This window comes from Dermatophagoides farinae, chromosome 2 (genome assembly GCF_024713945.1).
Source record: "Dermatophagoides farinae isolate YC_2012a chromosome 2, ASM2471394v1, whole genome shotgun sequence".
Lineage (NCBI taxonomy): Eukaryota > Metazoa > Arthropoda > Arachnida > Sarcoptiformes > Pyroglyphidae > Dermatophagoides > Dermatophagoides farinae.
The window spans coordinates 5,925,062-5,948,072 of NC_134678.1; the positions used below are offsets into that span (position 1 = coordinate 5,925,062).

The 23,011-nt window shown below is 31.8% G+C and overlaps 5 protein-coding genes across 5 annotated transcripts; 3 read left to right on the forward strand and 2 right to left on the reverse strand.

Moving 5' to 3' along the window:
• The first annotated feature begins 503 nt into the window (after positions 1-503).
• On the forward strand, positions 504-3,165 carry LOC124499497 (antizyme inhibitor 2). The gene is made up of 4 exons (XM_047063410.2): positions 504-1,138; positions 1,218-1,678; positions 1,739-2,317; positions 2,393-3,165. Exons 2-4 carry the CDS (start codon positions 1,424-1,426, stop codon positions 2,924-2,926), a joined length of 1,368 nt encoding a protein of 455 aa, XP_046919366.2. The 5' UTR covers positions 504-1,138; positions 1,218-1,423; the 3' UTR covers positions 2,927-3,165.
• Positions 3,166-3,270: 105 nt separating this feature from the next.
• PolG1 (DNA polymerase gamma, catalytic subunit tam) lies at positions 3,271-8,339 on the forward strand. Its single transcript, XM_047063402.2, has 2 exons — positions 3,271-6,357; positions 7,722-8,339. The coding sequence occupies exons 1-2, from the start codon at positions 3,359-3,361 to the stop codon at positions 7,927-7,929; spliced, it is 3,207 nt and encodes a 1,068-aa protein (XP_046919358.2). The 5' UTR covers positions 3,271-3,358; the 3' UTR covers positions 7,930-8,339.
• A 163-nt stretch (positions 8,340-8,502) lies between these two features.
• On the forward strand, positions 8,503-12,238 carry LOC124499503 (GTP-binding protein 1). Its single transcript, XM_047063417.2, has 9 exons — positions 8,503-8,954; positions 9,013-9,439; positions 9,495-9,751; positions 9,822-10,166; positions 10,221-10,403; positions 10,467-10,602; positions 10,681-10,861; positions 11,472-11,900; positions 11,975-12,238. The coding sequence occupies exons 1-9, from the start codon at positions 8,856-8,858 to the stop codon at positions 12,198-12,200; spliced, it is 2,283 nt and encodes a 760-aa protein (XP_046919373.2). The 5' UTR covers positions 8,503-8,855; the 3' UTR covers positions 12,201-12,238.
• LOC142597343 (dynein light chain 1, cytoplasmic) lies at positions 11,935-12,847 on the reverse strand. Its single transcript, XM_075728708.1, has 2 exons — positions 12,703-12,847; positions 11,935-12,639 (listed from the first exon to the last, which is right to left on the reverse strand). The coding sequence occupies exon 2, from the start codon at positions 12,608-12,610 to the stop codon at positions 12,338-12,340; it is 273 nt and encodes a 90-aa protein (XP_075584823.1). The 5' UTR covers positions 12,611-12,639; positions 12,703-12,847; the 3' UTR covers positions 11,935-12,337.
• Positions 12,848-13,324: 477 nt separating this feature from the next.
• Positions 13,325-22,518, reverse strand: LOC124499687 (neurobeachin). Its single transcript, XM_047063631.2, is given in 4 exon segments — positions 13,325-14,098; positions 14,172-16,573; positions 16,575-21,963; positions 22,022-22,518. Coding segments are annotated over 4 exon segments (8,499 nt in total). The 5' UTR covers positions 22,125-22,518; the 3' UTR covers positions 13,325-13,493.
• Positions 22,519-23,011: the final 493 nt, after the last annotated feature.

A 23,011-nucleotide genomic window follows, 5' to 3' on the forward strand; every position in this document is an offset into this window, starting at 1 on the left:
TATAAATAACAAGTTTATTTAAAGAATTGATAAAAACAAGCGTCATTCTAAATGAAAATCAAAACTAAATAAACAAATCAAATCAAATATTATATTATTATGATGGTATTAATTCAGAATTTTCAAACAAAATTAATTACAAACAAATTTTAAGGACATAATAATTTAATTATTCAAACTATATTTAGTGTGAATAATAAAATGTTGTATTACAAAATTGTCATTCACAATACAATCGCTCAATCAAGTCTTATGACTCGTCCTTTACAACGTGTCATTTCAAATCAATCGGTTCGAAGTCGAACAAAAAAAAAGAAAAGAAAAAAAAAATCTGGATATTGATTAATTATACAGTGTAATAATATGATGGAGCGCGTGTTTCAACATTTGTATTCCAAAATACAAATACCAAGTTCATTTTTCAACATATAATATATATTGAAATTCACTTTAATTATGATGATGATGATGATTATGATGATGATAAAAAGATTTGATTTTCCCTCATTGTAAATGCATACATATAATGATCATCATCATATATATAGCATTCGATTGGTAGCCGCCATGCGACAATTGAATGAACATTATCAGCATAAATATAATCATCATCATCATGAACAAGACTTTGATCGACGATCATTACCATTGCAACCAAAACGTCATCATCATCATTATATAGAGTTTGGTATACCCGATTACATTGCCAACAACACTTGCCGCCCCTCTACCATATTATCATTTTGGTATTACATATACCTTCAGAATAAAGTTTATCCTTTGTGTGTATGTGTATGTAAAGGACGAAAAATTTTTGGTGTCCATAACCATATATAAAAAGCGACGCACATTTCCATCATTTATTCACTCATTACTCAAACAAAAAGTTTTCTAAAGCAAAGTTGCATAAGACAACTTTCAATGCTATACGATCATCGTGTTTAAGAAATTTTTACTGAATCTTAGCCAAAAATCATCCTTTGAAAAGACAACTTTTAAAATTGTACTTAAATTTTCTATGAAGAAAAGCTTTTGAAGAAGACGATTTTTTCAATCCCTCAAAAAACCCAAAATTGTTTTTAAAATTCCGTCGATTAATTTACTTTCGAAAATTTTCGGGTGGGCAGCTACTCTTCAGGTATTATGAAATTGTTGTAAAAAAATTGTATCAAACATAAATTCTAAAAAATGATCATTTAATTTCATTTTATAAACAGGGGCTTTATCACATTAGTCCCGAAGTTTTGGTGAATTGTTTCTTGTTTGAAGCGAAATATTGTGACGGAGACCCACCTTGGAAACGTTAACCATATTGAAATCCATATTGTGATTATCAGCCATATTTTGGATTTTTCTTTGAATTATTCAATTGGATTTTTTGGACATTTACGACTGATCATTCTTTGGAAAAAAACAAACGAAAATGAAAATTACAGTACTGGAAAAACTTTTTGATCAAAATCCTTCAGTCGATGATATTATCGGCGAAACGATCATGAAACGCAAAAATGAAGATGCGTTCTATGTTTGTGATGTAAATGATATACTACGCAAGCATAAAAATTGGCTTATGAAATTGCCACGAGTTCGTCCATTCTATGCTGTCAAATGTAATGCAGCTCCCATTGTTCTCGAGGTATTGTCCTCGGTTGGTGCTGGATTCGATTGTGCATCAAAGGTAAGTGAATTCTTATATATTTAATTTGATTCATTTAATAATTTGATGATTTCATTTTAGAATGAAATCGATACTATTCTGGATCTTGGCGTTCATCCTGATGATATAATCTATGCTAATCCATGCAAAACCAAATCATTCATAAGCCATGCATCATCAATGGGTGTCGATTGTATGACTTTCGACAATGAACTCGAACTTTACAAAGTGCGTCAGCTTCATCATAACGCCAAAATGGTTTTGCGAATTAAAGTCGATGATAGCCATTCAGTTTGTCGTTTTAGCGCCAAATTCGGTGCTGATTTGGAACAAGTTCCACATCTTTTGCAATTGGCTAAAAAATTAGGAATCGAAATTGTTGGCTGTAGTTTTCATGTGGGAAGCGGATGTGAAGATGCAAACTCATATCAGCAAGCCATTTCAAATGCTAAATATGTTTTCGACATTGGTGAAAAATTGGGATTCAACATGACATTGTTGGACATTGGTGGTGGATTTCCCGGCACATCAAATGCAGTTATTCCATTCGACGACATTGTTAAAGTCATTAACGAATCATTGGACATTTACTTTCCTGAATTCGATAGCAATGGAATGAAATCTAAAGTAAAAATCATTGCTGAACCTGGACGATATTATGTAAGAATTATTTTAATAACTGAATTCCTTCTTATTCTTAATATTTATTTATATTTATATGAATATGATTTCTAGGTTGCATCAGCGTTCACACTTGTTACTAATATCATTGCTAAACGTTCATTGCGTAATAACGAAGGCAATCTGAACAACATGTACTACATCAATGATGGTGTATATGGATCATTCAATTGTATCATTTTCGACCATGTTCAAGTTTATCCCAATCCATTCCCAACCAATAATGAAACATTGGAAGGTCGTGAATATTGTTTATCAACAATCTGGGGTCCAACATGTGACAGTATGGATTGTATCAATCGTGATATAATTTTGCCGGTAATGCATGTCGGTGAATGGCTCGTGTTTCGTGAAATGGGCGCTTATACATTGGCTGCCGGTACAAATTTTAATGGCTTTAAAATGCCATCATTGAAATACTATGTAACTGGCTACACCTTAAGCATGTTGAAAACATTACGAAATTGGTCCAAAATTTATCGAATTATCGAAGAATCGGACGAATTCATTGAAGAAGATGATTCGTTGTTTGAAACATTCTATTTTGATAAAATCAATCAGACAGATAACCTTATTCAGGTTCATTGATTAGCATTATTGGCTGTCACCCTATATCATAGACAAATTGTCCACAATCAATATCTAATTACAGCCATTTTTATTTTAAATTTTACGCTTTACCTTAAATATTGTATTGATTCTTTTAAAATTATTTCTGATTTTGACTCGTATAATTTCAAACATGGAAAAAATGTTTCAATCATTGACAATGATTTTATTGAATTTAATAATAAATGGAATAATAAATTTTTTTTTAATCAATTCAATTCAAATATCGTAATTTCTACTTTTACTTTGGCCATAAGTTTGTACAATGAGAGTGATTCATGACTCGTATTATTTTGGCACCTAGGATTCGATCATCATTCATGCCTTTTTGTTTTGAAAATGAATTATTGAAATTCAAAACATTCAAAAAACATTAATACATTTCAAATTCAATGTACAAACATTTTCAAAATGAAGTATTTTCGTGCCAATCAATTAGGAATCCAGATGATTCCAGAATTTTTACATCGAAAATTATTTGCCAAGAAATTACCTGTTTCGATAAATAATAGTCGCAAAAACATGATTATTGATCAGCTGAAAAAATCCATTCAAAACATTGAATTTAAAATCGATAATACTTCTTCACCTATTGTTACCAAAAATCCTTGGCGAGAATTGATCGCATATCTTCCTGAAATAACGAATAACGATGTTATAACGCACATTAATAGTTTAGGACGACGTTACAGCGAACCATATTTGAAAAAGATTGAAAAATTATTGCAAATACCTGATAATTTGCTGACAAATACACCGAAAAATTGGAGTTTTAATCATGGCTGGACTCGTTATGAATTAATCAACGACAGTGTAAACACTTGCTACAAATCGGAACCAGTCGAACACCCATTGGAAGATGCGTTAGTGTTCGATGTTGAAGTAAGTTTAGACAAAAACAATTACAATCGTCCAACATTGGCCGTAGCCTTATCACCGAATGCTTGGTATTCGTGGTGTAGTGATGCATTGATCAGCATTAGTCATGATCAAATTACAAATGATTTCAATTTCAGCAGCAAAATCACCATAGATGATTTGATTCCAATGGGAACATTCGCCAATGCTGAGCGATTAATCGTCGGTCATAATGTCAGTTTTGATCGTTCATTTATTCAAGAACAATATAAAATTGATCTAGATCAAACTAGATTTCTCGATACGATGAGCTTACATATCTGTGTGTCAGGCCTAAATCAAGAGCAGAAAATTTTTGCCATACGTAATGGAAATCCTTGGGAAACCATATCTTCATTGAATAATTTGAATGATGTATATAAATTATATTGTCAATCGAAATCGGGTATTTCAAAAGATCCACGTGATGTATTCATTAAAGGAACCATGATTGATGTGGTTGAAAATTTCTCTTATCTGACCGATTATTGTGCTACTGATGTTGTTGTAACCTTACAAATATTGAAATCATTATTCCCTCAATTCATCGATAGATTTCCATCGCCAATAACATTGGCTGGAATGTTGGAAATGTCTGTCATGTATTTACCTGCAAATCAAAACACATGGAAACGTTATCTGGACGAATCACAATCCATTTATAATCAATATAAAAATGAAATTAATGAAACATTGAAAGAAATTGCTTGTGAATCCTGTCAAGCATTTGTGAATGAAGAATATAAGAAAGATCCATGGTTTTGGGATCTTGATTGGAAGACACGTACTATTGCTTATAAAAAATCGTTCAAAGAGATTCAATATGACAAATTTAAAGATAAGGATTCCTTCATAAAAGAATTGATAGAAACAAAAAAACATTTGAAAAAGAATCAACCAATTTTACCTGGATATCCGCAGTGGTTTGTGGAATTATGTGAAAATAGCAAATATCTCAACAAAGTTGATGCATTGGATTTCAATGATATATTCAATTTTGATCAATTTAATATAACGACAAAATTGCGAACTATACCGAAAATTCTACAGCTAATGTGGAACGGATATCCATTATTTTTCGATCAAACATATGGCTGGGGATATCTAGTTCCGTATACGAATGACGTAGAAGATGAATCGAATTTTCTACCGTTTGAAACAATGAAAAAATTTATTGATGACAATAATTTTGAATACTTGGATCTTGAAAAATGTATCAAAGATGTTAAAATTCCTGGATGTTTATTCTTTAAACTACCTCACAAAGATGGACCAAATAAACGGGTTGGAAATCCGTTATCTAAGGATTTTATTAAAAAAATCTCCGATGGTACATTAAAATCTTCAATGAGCACTGTTAGCAATGATCTGGTCTCACATCAAAATAAAATCTCTTATTGGGTCAATTCTTCCAAACGAATTCTGTCTCAATTAATAATACCATATGATCCCAATACTGGTGACGGTTCCATTTTACCAAGAGTTGTCGTTTCTGGAACGGTCACAAGACGAGCAGTAGAACCAACCTGGCTGACGGCAAGTAATTCATACCCGGAACGTTTAGGAAGTGAATTGAAAGGAATGATACAATGTCCCAATGGATATTCATATGTAGGCGCTGATGTTGATTCACAAGAATTATGGATAGCATCATTACTTGGTGATTCATATTTTTGTGGTATGCAAGGTGCTACCGGTCTGGGTTGGATGACATTGAAAGGCGAACGAAGTAAATCAACTGATATGCATAGTGTCACGGCCGCTACCATCAACATTACACGTAATGAGGCAAAAGTATTGAACTATGCACGCATTTATGGTTCGGGAATGGAATTCGCTTCAAGATTTTTAAAACAATCTAACCCATCTATTTCGGAAGAGGAAGCCAAAAAGAAAGCAAAGAAAATTTTTCTTCAGACTAAAGGTCAAAGAAAAAAATCTTATATACAGGCCGGCGATGATGATATTAAGTGGATACGAGAATGGTATGGCGGTACTGAATCATATATGTTCAATAAATTAGAACAAATTGCTACCTCGGCAGAACCGGAGACACCATTTTTACGTTGTCGAATTAGTCGAGCATTAGAACCGACAGCAGTCGGACATGATTATATGACCAGCAGGGTCAATTGGGTGGTACAAAGTTCAGCAGTAGATTTTCTACACATCATATTAGTATGTATGAAATGGTTGATGGAATCGTTTCAGATCAAAGGTCGATTTTCTATAAGCATTCATGATGAAATTCGTTACATAATACGTGATGAATATCGTTTTCGTGCTGCTTTAGCATTACAATTTGCCAATCTACTTACCCGATCTTATTTCACTTCATCATTGAATTTGAATGATTTACCTGCATCGGTTGCATTTTTTACATCAATCGAGATTGATAAATGTTTACGTAAAGATGCGAATGATGATTGTAAAACACCATCCAATTCATTAGGTCTATCCAAAGGATATGGTATATCGGCAGGAATTTCATTAAATGTTTATGAATTATTAGATATGCTAAAATCTGATCAATCATTCATTCGAATGTTTGAAGATCAAACTAAATGTATTGAAATTGAAAATGTAAATAAAAAAATATGATTATCGCCACTTTTTATGAATATTATAAGCTGTGATACAAAAAAAAATAAATTAAAATTTTAAAAAATCATTGATACAACTTTGAGTGGATTGATCTCGTAAAAAAATTTAAATTAATTAAATTGAAAAGCGCATGCGTTCACTAACGTTCAGTTCGTGAATCGTGTTTTTGTGTGTGTGTTTGTGTATTTTAGTAGGTTAACGCCAATCGTCGTGGGGCATAACTCGTTCTCTTTCATATTATTTGTTTGTGTGTGTGTTTATCTGCCACAACAATATCATCAAATTAAAGATTCCCAAAAATAGTCAAAAATTTTTTCCTTGGTGAAATTGATTCGTGGATCGCCTATCCATAATATGGCTCATAGTGGTGATAATGATACGGAATCATTCTATGATGATAACCAAAATATTGATGATGCGACACCCGATATGAAAGTTTTCTTTTATAAGAAAAGGTATGATTAAATTGCTATAAATCTTATTCATATTCATTAATTTTGTTTTGATCTATAAAAAAAAGATATGAAGAGCTTCAAGCAGAATTCGAAGAATATCAATGTAGTAGTCGAGAATTGGAAAATGAACTTGAAACACAATTATCACATTATGAACGTCGAATAAAAGAGCTTGAGATGAAAAATTCTCACTTATTGAACGAAAATGATATATTACGGAATAAATTAGAAAAAACAACCGTTGATGGTAATCAACAAACAATTTTATTGCAAGAAAAATTGGCTGAAGTAACTTCGATTAATGAACAGTTAACAACGCATATAAGAGAATTAGAACAATCTAATGATGATCTTGAACGAGCTAAACGTCATCTAGATGCAACGTTAGCCGATTTTGATGCAAAATTAAATGAACAAATCGAGAGAAATGAATTATTGGAAAGTGAAATTGGCGAAAAAGAACAATTACAGGTGGTGATACAAAGGCTTAAGGATGAAGCTCGTGATCTTCGTTTAGAGCTAATGATACAACAAAATGTGAAAAGTAATAATAAATCGAATATTTCAACTACATCGCCTGAAGTTGAAACATCTACATCACCATTGAATCGTCGTGCGACAATCTCATCACCATTATCCGCCAATATTCAAACGACAATTGTTTCAGATGATACTAATAATAAAAATTGTAATATATCAACAAACAGCACTGTGATTCATCAAAATAACAATAACAATGCTTTGAAAACATCGAATCAGATACCATTATTATCAGCTTCTTCAAGAATTTCGGCATTAAATATTGTTAGTGATCTGTTACGAAAAGTTGGAGCTTTAGAATCCAAATTGGCTTCATGTAGAAATATAATGCCCATATCTAGTTCAACATCGGGTAACAGTGGTCTAATGAAAACAAATATCACTACAAATGGTACTACCGATAATAAAAATATCATTAGCAACAACAACAATGATCATCATCATGGACAAACGACAACATTAAAAAATATCAATGCTAATGCTTGATATGATTTTAAATGGAATGACCATCCATCCATTAATTTATTCATCAACAATGATATGACTATCGAATTTGATTATAACATTATTTTTTCATCATCAACAATCGTTTTATTAGAAAAAATAACAAATTATAAACTAAATTCTTATTTATTCTGTTTAGAATTTCTGTTTTTGATTATTTATTTATATATAAATAACTTTTTTAAATAGCTCAAAACACATCATCTTGCACACTTGAAACAATCCATTTCCATTTTTTTAATTTAAATTTCAAAATTCGATTTCGTTTTCATCCACATTCTTTCATTTTTTCTTTCTATTCGGCTGTACATAACCATCGAGAAACATCAGATATCATTGATCTGTTTGATTGTCTTAATTGATTTTGAATAAATTGATTGATGATTAATTAATTTATAGAAACCCCGTTATAGTAAATATAATTTTTTTTACTTTGCCATTTTTCGACGATCATTACGTTGTTTGTGAATCGAAGAGGTGATGTTGGCAGTGTAATAAATAAATTTTTTCGGACAAAAAAAATGGATTTGCACATCGAAAATAGCGAGTACTCGCAGGCCACCACTTTTTTTTCTGTGATGTTCATGTTATATATTTCTCGTTAATGTCTTGCGTGTCTACTTTTTGATGTGATGTCCGCCGCATTTTCATCATCACCACTATTTTACATACGATAATTCTTCCATTGATTAATTGATTTGCGAATAATTTTTTTTTTTTGATTTTCATTCAGATTAATCAATGAATATTCTTATCATAAAATATAACCAACAACTTGTCACAAATTCAAATGATTGTCAATGATGACGATAATAATTTCGATTGCATCATCATTTATTTAAATTTCATCACATCTTATCTAATCTTGATAAATAAAAATCCCAATCAAAAATCAAAACATTAAATCAATGGCATCGATTATGAATCATAATAATGTTGATGAAATTGTGAATAATTCACATTCATTGAAATTAGATTTAACCATCAACGAATTACTTGGACAAAAGGTAATTTGTTTTTGTTTCGTTTCTATCATTCACTCATTTCTAATTTAACATGTAAAAGGATGCATTACTAAAACTAGAACCTGAATGGATACAAAAATTTACTGATCATTTGAAAACTAAATTGAAAAATCAAAATGAATTTTCCATAAAAATTGGCTATTTTGAAAATGGTGAAAAAATTGGCTTAACTTCATCCGAATTGGATAATTGTTTTGAACAATTGAATGAAATAGCTAGTACGATTGGTGCCAATCTAATACGTTTATGTCGTAAACAAGTGAATTCATCCATCTATTATGCTGATGAATGTCTAATACGGAAACAATCACAAGCCGATGATTTTCATGAAATTCGAGTGGCCGTCGTTGGAAATGTCGATTCAGGCAAAAGTACATTGTTAGGAGTATTGACTCATTGTGAATTGGATAATGGCAGAGGATTAGCTCGACAACGATTGTTTCGACATAAACATGAATTAGAAACAGGTGAAACAAATGAGTGAAAAATTTTCTTTGTTTTAACAATAAATTAATCGATTAGGTCGTACTTCGAGTATTGGAAATGATATACTTGGATTCGATAGTTCGGGAAATGTTGTCAATAAACCATCATCACATGGCAATAGTCAACAATGGTCGAAAATTTGTGAAGAATCATCCAAAGTTATAACATTCATTGATTTAGCTGGCCACGAAAAATATCTCAAGACGACAATTTTCGGTATGACCGGACATTCACCGGATTATACACTGTTGATGATTGGAGCGAATGCCGGCATTGTTGGAATGACCAAAGAGGTTAGAATATTAGAATCTATAAAATGATATTCTTATAGTTAAATAATTATTGAATTATTTTATTTTAAAGCATTTAGGCGTTACATTAGCATTGAATATACCGGTGTTTGTTGTTATAACTAAAATCGATATGTGTCCCTCAAATATTTTACAAAACACTATTTCTTGTTTGAAAAAAGTTCTTAAATCACCAGGTTGTCGGAAAATTCCTATTCTTGTTGAAAGTGATGAAGATGTTGTTATTTCAGCTACTAATTTTGTTTCGGAAAGATTGTGTCCAATATTTCAAGTATCAAACGTGGAAGGAACCAATCTAAATTATTTAAAGAAATTTCTTAACCTTCTTAACTCAAGAGCACCGAATCATGATAATTTTCTAGCCGAATTTCAAATCGACGAAGTATATTCAGTGCCGGTATGCCAATTTCTTTAGAAAAAATGATGTAAAACATAATCAATATTGTTTTAGGGCGTTGGAACGGTCGTTTCTGGTATTTCTCTCAAAGGTGTCATTAAAACCAATGATACATTACTGCTTGGCCCGGATTCGCTTGGAAATTTCTTACCTGTTGCAGTTAAATCGATCCACCGAAAGCGATTACCGGTTAAAGAGGTCAGAAGCGGTCAAACAGCATCATTCGCATTGAAAAAGGTTGAATTTTAATTATTATAATTTATAAATTGAATTATTTTAAAAATTTAATTAATTAAATAGATTAGGAAAAACGAAATTCGTAAAGGAATGGTGATGCTTTGTCCTTCGATTAACCCAAAATCGTATTGGGAATTTGAAGGTGAAATATTGGTACTTCATCATCCTACAACTATTAGTGCTCGATATCAAGCGATGGGTAATATTCATTCTTTCATATTCCACATATATATTGTTTATTGTTTATCATAATCTGTTGTTTTTCCTTTTTTCCCAGTTCATTGTGGTAGTATTCGCCAGACAGCTCAAATTTTATCAATGAGTCAAGATTGCTTAAGAACCGGTGATAAAGCGAAAGTACATTTCCGTTTCATTAAAAATCCTGAATATATTAATGTAGGTATGAAATTGATTTTTCGAGAAGGACGAACCAAAGCAATTGGTACCGTGACAAAATTGTTGATTGGTGCAGCACCACGACCTTATTGTAAAATGAAAAGAAATCAGAATCCTAATCCAAATTGATGGAAATATTTTTTTTTTGTAATGATGTTATAATTATAAAGAATTTTCTTTTTCAATAAATGTTCTTCGGCTAAATGTTTAATGATTTTTTTATAAAAGAGACCCACCATCCATATAATTTGTGACCGGCATCACAATATGACCAGTGTATATCTTTGTGAAAAATTGTTGCTTGCTATTTTGCGAACATAATTATTTTCTCTAATAATGATGATCGCCAGATGTTTTCAAAATAAAACATATTGTTTGTCACGAAAAATTCCATTATTAAATTGTCTAACGAAAAGAGCCAAACATCAATCAATATCGAAACATGATCAGGTGTCTATCGATTGTTCTCAAACAAATAAAGATGGTGATAATGATGCAACCAATTATTTTGGTTTCAAACCAGTATCAGATAAAGAAAAATTTGAAAAAGGTACGTTTGACAACCTGTAGAAATGATGACGAAATTTAATGAAATTCGATTTATATATCATCAGTTTATAATGTCTTTCACAATGTTGCTGGGAAATACGACCTAATGAACGATGTAATGAGCTTCGGTATACACCGGTATTGGCGTAATGAATTGATCAAAAAATTAGATCCAATTCCTGGTACCAGATTGTTGGATGTAGCTGGTGGAACTGGTGATGTTGCATTTGAATTTTTACGTTATACGAATGAAAACAATGATAATGAAAGTTCGGTCATTGTTTGTGATGTTAATGAAAATATGTTGAAAATTGGTCAAAAACGAGCGCAAAAATTTGGATTTCATCATGATCGCTGTCAATGGGTAATTGGTGATGCTATGAATTTACCTTTCGATACAGAATCATTCGATGCTTATACGATATCGTTCGGCATAAGAAACGTTGTGGATGTGAATCGTGCAGTACAAGAAGCATTCCGTGTGCTTAAACCTGGTGGAATATTTCTATGTTTAGAATTTTCAAGCCAAGTGAACAATCCTATTCTGAAAAGGTAATTAATTAATGAAAAAAATGTATAATTCGAATTTGGAATTTTAACTAATTGATTTTTTATTAAATTTTTAGCGTTTACGATTGGTATTCATTTCAAATTATACCAGTGATGGGTGAAATATTATTGAATGATTGGCACTCATATCAATATCTAGTCGAAAGTATTAGAAAATTTCCTGATCAACAAACATTTAAATCAATGATCGAAACAAATGGATTTACATTAGTTGATTATGAGAATTATTTAAGTGGTGTTACATCCATTCACTACGGTTTCAAGCCATTATTTATCGAATAGTTTTATCAAATAAAACGATAATTTTGAACAAAAAAAAAGAGAATCATGTTCATTATTGTAATTGCATCATACATAGTGTCATTAATGAGTGAATTATGGATACAATGAATGAGATTAGAAATTGAAAAAAAACGTGATTAGCCAGATTTGAAAAGTAAAATTGCCACTTGTCCCAGGTAAAAATAAACGAAATGCTTAGTCTCATGGGTTACATAGCTGCCAAAATTACGGCCAACGATACAATGCCAAGTAGGATTGTATTTTTTGTCAAATTCTTTTTTGATATAGGCTGCAATATCTTTTTCGATATTGTATTTATCCAATGCTTGTAATGCTGTATTGATGGCATCATCTTGCATTTCTTCGCTCATATCGGCATTTTTGACCACGGCTTTTTTATCGCCAGACATTTTTTTTTCGTTTAGTTTGGAATGTAAATCTAATTCGAATTATTAATCGAAAATTAATTATGATGATTATTTTTTAAAAAAAAATAACTTACCTCAGTAAATAAATTTTACAACTTAATGTTGAAAAATATTAAATGAATTTTTTTTTTTAAAAATTAACAGCCGAAATGTTGAAAACGATTTAACACATATATACCAGAAGAATCACAGACACAAAAATAGCCGATTGAAAAGTTTCTTCATTCACAATTGACATATGATTGGTTGTTGGCAATTTCTTTCACATTCTTTCACAAACTGATTGAACCAATCATATGCATTCATACCGCCTACATTTCACCTTATAAGCTCTGTAATAATAAAATTGAAAAATAAAATGCTCTGCGTGAATGCGCGAAAATCTAATTCAAAATTTTCAAAAAAAAAAATTCAATAAAACAATTTTCCTTATTCCTTTTTTGTCTTGGAATTTTTGTACATCATACATTTATGGACTATGTAATAATATATACACATGAATGGATTATAAAGTTTTTTTTTCTATAAAACAAAAAATAAAATAATTATTTATTTATTTATTTAAATCGAAATCGATCATCATTTGTGGTTCAATTCTTTTTTTTTATATATGAATCATCATTATCATTTTATATACCACGCATTTAATATTTTCATTTAATGCGGGTAAAATCAATATGATTTTTCAATCAAATATTTGTATATATAGCAGCCAGTATTAAATCAGTTCTTTTTTTTTGGTCAAATGATTACATTAGATTTTTGTTTAACATAATAATTGCAAATAAAAAGATAAAGAGAGAAGATAAAAAGAACGACTAGAGAACGAGAATTGGAGGCACTAATTTTTTGTTGTTGTTGTCCATTAGAAACGATTATTATATTCATGATTCCATCGATTGAAATCAATATTATAAACCAATAGTTTTCCATTTTCCATTCCAACAAGAATATATTTGAAATCTACTAAACTTAATGAACGTATCTTTTCTGGTTGTATATTTGATGATGAATCCGTATTGAATGCATACAATGGTATCAAATCGAATGTACGTAAAATTTTGATTGTATTACCATTCTCGGTAAAGATGATATATTCACCGTCACGTGTCGTTTGTAGAATGGCATTGTCTTTGTCCTTCACGTTCACATTGATCTCCATGCATTTAATTAATACACCTTTCAGATTGTATGAAAATAGATAGGATTTTTGTTGTTGTGATTGTTGTTTTGATTTGCTTTTTCTACCATTATCGGTGATGGCAATGCCAATAATGAAACCCATTTCACGTGATATATTCAAATTGGTCACAATATAATCATTCTTATCCAACAAATGTTCTTTGTCCAACTGTTGTTGCTGTTGGTGTTGATTTTCATCCAAACTGTTCACTAGTTTATCATTCTTTTGTGGTGATTTCAATTTAGCATATCCTTTTCGACCCAACATACTTGCTTCAATGTTTGCATCTAATAGAAAAAGTGAAAATAGATAAATTAAATTTTTTCTTTACAACTATCAGATTTCAACAAAAGTTCTTACCTGCCAATTTTTTAAGATCAGTTTCATTTATATCACCATAACTAATATCTTTTGGTATTGAATGTCGAGCACGGAAATCAATTTCTGAAATGCATTCACCTTGAGTAGTTGTGTGTATAAGAATCTTATTCAAACTGGAGCTGACAATTATTCCCAATTCTGCACTGATCAACAAAGATGTTATTGTTGATTGATGTCCACATAGTGTCAATTTTGGTAATGGATTCGATGAATTGAAGCTACCATTGCCTTCGATTTGTGAATATTTGGCATTCCAAGTCCACAATAGTACTGAACAATCTTGACTGCCACTAACAATGTAAAAATCTGATGCGATATTACATTCACTTCTGGCGATGCAAGTTACAACACTTTTATGGCCATATACAATCTGGGTAATTCTTCCGGTCTCGGTAGAATAAACACGAAAAGAATTATCATAAAATGGACATAGAATAATATATTTGCCATCCATGGTAACCACATAATTACATGGATACGAACAACAAAGATCGTTAGTGTCAACCAATTGTCGTTTTACATTGTTACTATTCGATTGAAGGCCAGCATCCATTATCAAAGGATTAGTAGGATCTTTTGTGCTCCATTTATGTAGAAAATATTGTTGATGTTGATTAATTGTTACTATCAATGAGGTATTGTTAGATGTAAGGCTTCCAGTACAAGCTGCCACATGAACGATAGGAGCATTAAATGGAAATTTTAGATTCATGCATAGTTCATCCAAACTGGATGAAAACATCAATGGTGACACATGTAATGCGCTGGATCGAGGAGGATGTGGATCCGTGGTCAATTGTGATGGAGTCTGACCAAAATGACGTATCTGTGTTTCAATAGCCTCTCTAATCGATGTATCGGCAATGGTTGATAAATCAATATTTCCTTCATAGGTTAAATAGTAAAAAACATTCACAGCTCGAACTGCTTCAGGTCCACGTTGTTTATAGCCGAAAATCAAATCAATCCATTGATGAAGTTGACAAGAAACTAGATCCGATTCAAGGGCCATTCGATGAATTCGAATAAAGCTTTCAGGAGTATCAGCCCAAGGTGGAAGTTTGACATTTTTCATTAAATTATTGCCATGAAATATTTCAGGAAGAAAGAAAAATTCTGGTATCAATTCTTTAACATTCTGTTGGCCACCCATCAATGAGGAAACCCAAGAATCTCGAATAGATGTGAAAAGACGACTACGATCTTCCATATTTCCATCTTGGATAGATAGATAGACTGAAAAAAATGGCTGGATTCGAATCAGCCAGCTCAATGTAAAAGCAGCTGTTGAATAATGTGTACCATAATGAAATGCTGGAACCTGATTATTATCCCAAGAATTAAAACGTTCAATAAATTCGTCGCGTCGTTCGGAATTCAAAGCACCGATCGGTTTGGAAAGATCACGGAAATTGGTTGGTTGGGAAAGATCCAGATCTTTACTTTCATAGTTGGTCAAAATCCAAGGAAATATAGGATATTGATTCATATCTTGATAGGTTCGGCCAGCGATTGTATTCAAAAACATTAGATATTCAAAATTAGATATCTCTCGTTTTTGCCATCTTTGTGTCATGTTTGACGAAGCAAACAATTGTTTTGGTGTCATCAATGACCCACGTCGTGATTGAGGTATTCCATATTTAACACCAACACCAACAGCTGGTAAATAGCGTACAACTTTTTTAACAGTCTCAAAATCCGAAAACGCAAACATTATTGATGTTCTTTGAGCAAGAAATATTTCCAATGCATTCTGTTGCAATAAATAACGTCGTGTAAAAATGGCTCGAATATCTTGAAACGATACTTTACAATTATATGTTAATAGGTCACAATACTGAAGAGCAACCAGATCCCAATCTTTAAATTCTTTTGTTCCTTTTGGTCCGATTCCTGAAAGACCTCTAAATGAATCGCAAAAATCTGTTTTGCGTTTATCATAATATTTGATTATATCAACATCGTTATTATTATGTGCCTCGAAGAAAATTTCATTAGATGTGATTTGTAATACTCCATCGATCGTATAGATTGCCCAAATCAAACAACATTCGACGCTATACAAAACTGAGCTGCTAAATTCAACAGTTGTCGTTTCGGTATCACCAATGGTATCATCATTATCCCATAGGAATGAATCATTATCATCATCATCTACGGAATTATTGATCATTGATCTTGGTGGAATGATAGGCGATGATAATGATTTATGCGCATCATCTGATGATTTTGATTCATCTTCATGATTTGATATTGTTTCTTGTATACAATTGGTAGTCATGGATTTTAATTTTGAATTAACAAATTCACCCAAAGAATCATATATAAAACGCCGCCGTCTTCGGCAATCATCTTCCCAGGAATCAAGCTTGAAATATTTTCCGTTCTTCTTGTTTGATTGATTCTTTGAATCGAGTGAAAATCATCCAATCACGACGTTTGGCCGATATGATTAACGAATTGATTATGTTTTCCTCTTGTAATCGTGAATTATTTGTCTCAATACATGCCTGTGTGAAGGCATCATGTTTTGATACATCATCGGCACGTAATCGATTTAATATGAATTCGGCTTCCATAGCCACTCGAACTATGTGATCTTTCATAGCATGTGATAAGAGTCGGCCTTCGTTAATTAATTCAATAAATGCTAGTCCCGCGTTCTTTTGCAATGTATTTTGCCATTCTTGTGAACATAACAACATCACCAGCTCCACTGGACTGGCATCTGGTCGTTTGAATGTACGAATCGTTTCTTTAGTGATCAATTCTTGTCCATGCGATCCGAGCAATGTTTTTGACAGAAATGAAGAAAAATCACAAATAATTTCACGTAAAAGTGGACATACAGAAGCTAATGTTGCCTCTAATTTTGCTGTCAATTTTTCAGTAATTTTAGTATTTGTTTTTGATATTTCAATCGATTCCAATATTTTTGTTTGATCCAATTCTTTATCAGCATTATTATTATTACTATTATTTGAATTATAATGATCAATTTCTGTTTGTTGTCGTTGTTTATTGATTGATTTATCACCAATATTTTTAGGTTCAATTATATCACGATATTTGGAGACCATAAGAACCGAAATAAAATACAATGTTGCCAATGCTAAAAATTGTGATTGTCTTGTATCCGAATCGGCATCTCGATAGATACAAGCTCGAAGGCGATTAATATCCATTTCTTGTAATAATGAATTTGGATCTTTGATCGGTGTAATCAAATGATAATGTAAATTATCAATATCCGAATTGGTAGCTTTACAATAAATCAAATCACTATGTTCTGGATTAAAATCAACGCTAAATAATTCTGCTGAAGAAAGAATGCTGATGCCTTTATAAAGATATTCATTTTCAGAAATCAATTCAAAATCACGACAATTATCTGGATTTAAATTTTCATGTTGTTGTATGAGCAAACAATTTTTAACGGCAATCGTACAAACAATACGTAAACATTGGCGAAGAATTCCACCGGAAGCCATATTCTTTTCTGCTTCAAGTTCAGTAAAATTTACATGTGTTGCAACAAAACACAAAACATCAATTAAATTGGCCAATTTATAGAGAAGAAAATTTGCTTGAGAAGGTGAGAAACCTTCGTTTCTGATTTGTGTGATACATGTGGCACCATTACCACCAGTTGCTGATGCTAATAATGGAAGTAATCCTCCTGAAGCAATGATAATATTATCACAAAGTTGTGATATTAAATGTATTGTGTTGACAATATAGATTTGATTCTCATTGTTCTGTAACACTTGATCAATTTGTGTTGTTCGAGCCAAAGAAGATTCAACTTTAAATTCGACGCTCTGATTACGCCATGTTTGAAGATCAATTTCTATTGAATAAAGTAAATCATTCAAAAGTTTAAGATGTAAATTGCTCCATTTAAATTCCGGTATACGAAATGCTGGTGTAGCAGATATCTTTGCTTTATTCACATCGATTAATTCATCTTTGTCGATAACATCTGGTTTGGGGATTTCGGTTCGAAATTTTCGTGTTGGTGCCACATCAATTGAATCACTAGGTGTGATTTGTTTTCCACCATTCCCATTATCGATGATAATATTTTCCAATTCATTATCTTGATGTTTAGCATCGTTGCTTTTGTGCGGTAAATTATTCGATTCATTTTCAATCGAACTAATTGTACAAATGACTGGTGGTTGAGTTTCCGATTCACTATGGTTAACATTAACAGTTTCACTATTGTCAGATTGATTGGAATTTTCCGTATCAGCGGTTTTTATTTGTGATGTGTCTTGACCATCAGTTCCGGTTTCATCATTATCATTTTTAATATTATGAATTGAATTTTCATTTGTGGTGGCTTTTGAAATCAAAGATGCTTTAATGCTTTCCAAATTTTTATTAATTATATTTTTCATAATGGACGGATTTGTAACATAAGCATTCGTTGATGAAGCTGTTGGTCGAGAACTTTTTCCAAATTGTTCAGTAAAATCATCATAAGAAATTTTAGCATGTATAATAGCTAATGTATCAATCCATACACGCCAGCCTCCATATTCATATTTGATAGCATGATAAAGTAATATTCGAAAAATGGCCAATATTTGATTGGTGATGAGTTCATTTTTGTTTTCAATTAAATTGATAAGCCAATTTTGCCAAACAGACATTTGCAGAACGAATCGTCGATTTTCACGATTATTGATCAATAGTGACCATAGATCATTGATGAACATTTCTTTGATGCTACCCCCCCTATCTTCGGATGGATCTTGTTTTCCTTCAATCAATAATGTGGCAATAACTTTCAAGATCATTGAATTCTCAATTTTTAACATTGAACTACAGGAACTAGTAACTCGAATCGATTCGATTGATGTTTCAGTCAATATTTCAAACAATGCATTATAGGTGTTGATCGTTAATGGTGTAAATCGTATTAAATGTTCACAGAGTAGCATGTATAAATTATGTGGACCCATTACATCCTGTTTTCGTTTCGGTGTACTTCTACTTAGAAAATAGCCCAATAATTTTAGTGCCTGAATTCGTATCTCTTCATTGTTGGAGTTGAGCAATTTAAAGATGGTTTGAACACCATGTTTAGCATCAAAAGCCGGAATCAATGAAGCCGGATGTTCACACATTAATGATTGAAGCATTTGAAGAACATCGATAATATTTGCATCTTGATTGACGGTAACAAGATAATTTAATATTGCTTGTAATTCATCCAAATGAATACCATTTCCTTTGATAATTAATTGCTTGATGAATAATAGAATGTAGGATCGAATCGTTTCTAATTCTTCATCATTAGGTCTTAGTTTATAATCCTGAGCTTTAACGTTGTAGGATTTTTCTTCTGTGAGCCAATAATAATATTTTAAAGAATGTAATAATTGCAAAACAGTCGATATTCGCCGAACTTCATTGAATATGATACCGTTGAAGAGCACTTGTGTGTTGTTATTATTATTCATTATGGTAGGATTTGTTGATCCTTGACTACCACTTGTAGAATTGATCATTGAACTATTAGCACCACTTAGAAATTCACTGGAAAGATAACAATAAAGTTTCATCTGGATTTTTGCGTCCACATAGATCCAAAGTGAGGCATTGAATAGAATGTTGTCCAACATTTGTTTCAAAATCAATGCATCATTATTATTTGATGTACTGATCAATGTTTTTGTTAAATTGAGTAATACTTCCAATGTATCGTTATTGATCAAGAGCCGAGCATTTTTCGATAAAATTGATGCTATCGTAACAAAACCATGTGATTGTATCATTTCATTGCCGAACCATTGTGGTGAAAATTCCAACAGATCACATGTAAAACCAATTAACGTTGAACATGCATCAGAATCATTTTTCTGTGCAAATTTGTACAACAATGGAAGTAAAGCACGAATACCACCGATCGATTGCAATGTAGAACTAATGGAATGTGTTTGAATGGATTTTGCTTGGCCCATTAATGCAGCATGAGGCGATGAAATGAAATAGGAAATATTATTTTTAGGTAAACATTGGAGACAAAGGGTATCACTTTCGACGGCCACCGGTGTATATAAGCAGAATATCGATGAACTTAGTTTTTCTTCATAAAGTACACGTTTCATACCAATCGGTAGATCCATTTGACTTTCATTGGAATGTTTATATTGTCCAATATATGAAGGACCTAATCGATGAATTGAACAAATTTGGCTCGGATTCAAGGCTTCATGGAATAAATAAATTGAAGCGATTTGGCCGGAAAACAAATAAGTATCATTCAGGTCAGGAGTACCGCCAATATAGCATTTATCAAAATGATCATTCGTTTGCACTTGCCAAGCCATTTCGGTGTTGGCCGTTAATTGGCCATTAACATAAACTTTCACTTCAGCTGAACGCCATTTGGTTACATAGGTGATTGCGCAATGATACCATTTTTGTGATACGAATTCATAAGGAATGCAATGCTGAAATCCTTTGCCTTTGATTTTCATTGATGTTAATACCAGACAATTTCCAGTGAAATGAGCCGAATAACCAACACCAGATTTGCTTGTTCGAAAATAATACAAATAAGGCTGTGAATTAGTCGAATTGGATTCTATACGGAACCAAGTAATCAATGTCCATCCATTTTGAATGGGCCATTTTTGAAACGGTGGAAGGGCTAATACTGATCCATCGCATCCAGGAAAAGCGAAAAATGCATTCGGTCGATTACGTTGATGTAGATTAGCATTACGGATATAATGCAATAATCGGGCATCTTCTTCACTGAATTTCAAAATGGCTAATAATTCTTTTACATTGCAGCTATATGTCGTTTGTAGATTGATTATTTCTCTTATGAAATGTTTGATTAAATTATCTAAATTGAATGTTTGTGTTATAGCGATAAGCAATAAATCTTTTGAATATTCAAGATTAAGCAATGATTTTTTTAATACAGCAATGATTACGCTTAAAATTTCGGCTACGACTTTCGATGGTAACATTTTGAGATAATCACAAAAAAATATTCGCAAAGTTTCAGGTTTTCGTATTCTTTGTAAATCTTCGGTTATTAATAATTTGAGAATATTATCTGTGATGAAATTAATTTCATTCACCGGTATTGAATCCGGTCTTGTGGACATGACAGCTAGAATTTTCTTAAATAGTAAACCGAATTTCACTTCATCCGATGTGATTGGATCATTAAGAACTTCATTTATATCGCTATAAAATGAACTATGTGAAGGAAATTTACGTTTATTTTCTCGCGATTCTATAATACCATCCACATTCTCTTCAATTTCATTGTTACCACGTTGTTTCCAATCATTATCTTCTTCGTCATTTTCCTCATCAGCAGAAGCAGAAGCAGCAGCATCACCATCATCTGCATCTGCATTGGCACCATCATCACCAGCAACATTATTAGCTTGATGCGGGTGGTGTTTAGATTCACATTCCGATTCACTAATTAATGGTTCATCATTATTATTTTTATCATCATCCAAGGGTGATTCAGTATTATCATTATTGTTGCAATTGTTTTTAATATCCAAATCGTCTAAATCATTGAAACTCGGAGAAGATTCATTAGAATTCGTGGCTATTGATTCACCATTTTGTTGAAATTCTAATATTGGTAATTGTGATTCATTTTTGTCCAAAACAATCGTATTTTCATTGGCTTCAATTTCATTTATAGTTTGACAAAGGACATCATCGATTATCTGACTGATTGTTGTTTGTATTTGCTGAGAATTATCCACGTCCATGATGACTATATGAAATGAAATTTTTCACATTAGTAAATGAATTAAAATGTAAAAATAGGTAACCTTTTTTCTCAATGATATCGTTGGCAGCAGCATTTTTAATTCCTTCATTTAAATCGTCGTCGATTAGTTTGCTGTTAGATCGTTGCTGTTGACAATCATCCATTGTTTGTTAGAAGAGTTATTAAATCGTTATCAATATGCACACGATTCATTTGACAATTTTAAATTAAAATTAAAAATAGAAAAAATTTTCGAGACACACACACACTTGAACAAAAAAAAATTATGATAATATCGTGGATTTTTCTTTCTAAAAAAATTATAGAATTTTCTGACAAATAAACTTGAGAAAAATTTTGACACTTTTTTCTGCCACAAAACTATACAGGTAATAATAATATAATCATCAAAAAAGCATGATCGTCATCATCATCATCATCTCATAAATTAATATCCACAATTATCCATGTCATGGATATATGGATGGATACCGATCATTAGTTGCACTATTGGAGATGAAAAAAATAACCAAAATGAAAAAAAAATTCCGTGTAGGCAGAAAGATAGAGTCAGCATTCATAATGATGATGATGATGATGATGGAAATCATGTAAACAAGCCGTACTGGCTACAATTTATAAACAAAAATGACAATATTATTTCCGGCATTAATATTTTTTCATCATCATCCAATGCTACTACGATCAAATCATGGATCCGATACGTATGTATAATGTAACAATATCATTGTATTGTGACCATTACCGCTGCCGTTTTGGGATAAAAAAAAATCCAAATTTTGAATGGTGAATATGAAGTGAATGGCATTATAAACAACAACAACAGCGCGACCACTCCTTCTGTGGAAATTTTTACTCTTGTTTTGTTGTCGATGCTTGCGTGGCTTTTGAGGTTTCTATTTAAAACAATAGAAAAATTGATTGTATCCACAACTATACAACATCTCTGCAGACTTTCAAGTCATGCATGTTATTCTGTTTTGGCATTTGCATTGACAATAATCTTTTGAATAGAAAAAAAGATCGACGA

What these genes read in the sequence shown, in the direction of transcription:
- LOC124499497 (XM_047063410.2), top strand. Translation starts at nt 1,424, where the DNA reads ATGAAAATTACAGTACTGGAAAAACTTTTTGATCAAAATCCTTCAGTC. An exon ending in GATTCGATTGTGCATCAAAG is followed by an intron (nt 1,679 to 1,738) that starts GTAAGTGAATTC and finishes ATTTCATTTTAG; the next exon opens with AATGAAATCGATACTATTCT. An exon ending in CTGAACCTGGACGATATTAT is followed by an intron (nt 2,318 to 2,392) that starts GTAAGAATTATT and finishes TATGATTTCTAG; the next exon opens with GTTGCATCAGCGTTCACACT.
- PolG1 (XM_047063402.2), top strand. Translation starts at nt 3,359, where the DNA reads ATGAAGTATTTTCGTGCCAATCAATTAGGAATCCAGATGATTCCAGAA. An exon ending in AATGTTTATGAATTATTAGA is followed by an intron (nt 6,358 to 7,721) that starts TATGCTAAAATC and finishes TAGTGATCTGTT; the next exon opens with ACGAAAAGTTGGAGCTTTAG.
- LOC124499503 (XM_047063417.2), top strand. Translation starts at nt 8,856, where the DNA reads ATGGCATCGATTATGAATCATAATAATGTTGATGAAATTGTGAATAAT. An exon ending in TAAACATGAATTAGAAACAG is followed by an intron (nt 9,440 to 9,494) that starts GTGAAACAAATG and finishes TTAATCGATTAG; the next exon opens with GTCGTACTTCGAGTATTGGA. An exon ending in CATCATTCGCATTGAAAAAG is followed by an intron (nt 10,404 to 10,466) that starts GTTGAATTTTAA and finishes TTAATTAAATAG; the next exon opens with ATTAGGAAAAACGAAATTCG.
- LOC142597343 (XM_075728708.1), bottom strand. Translation starts at nt 12,610, where the DNA reads ATGTCTGGCGATAAAAAAGCCGTGGTCAAAAATGCCGATATGAGCGAA.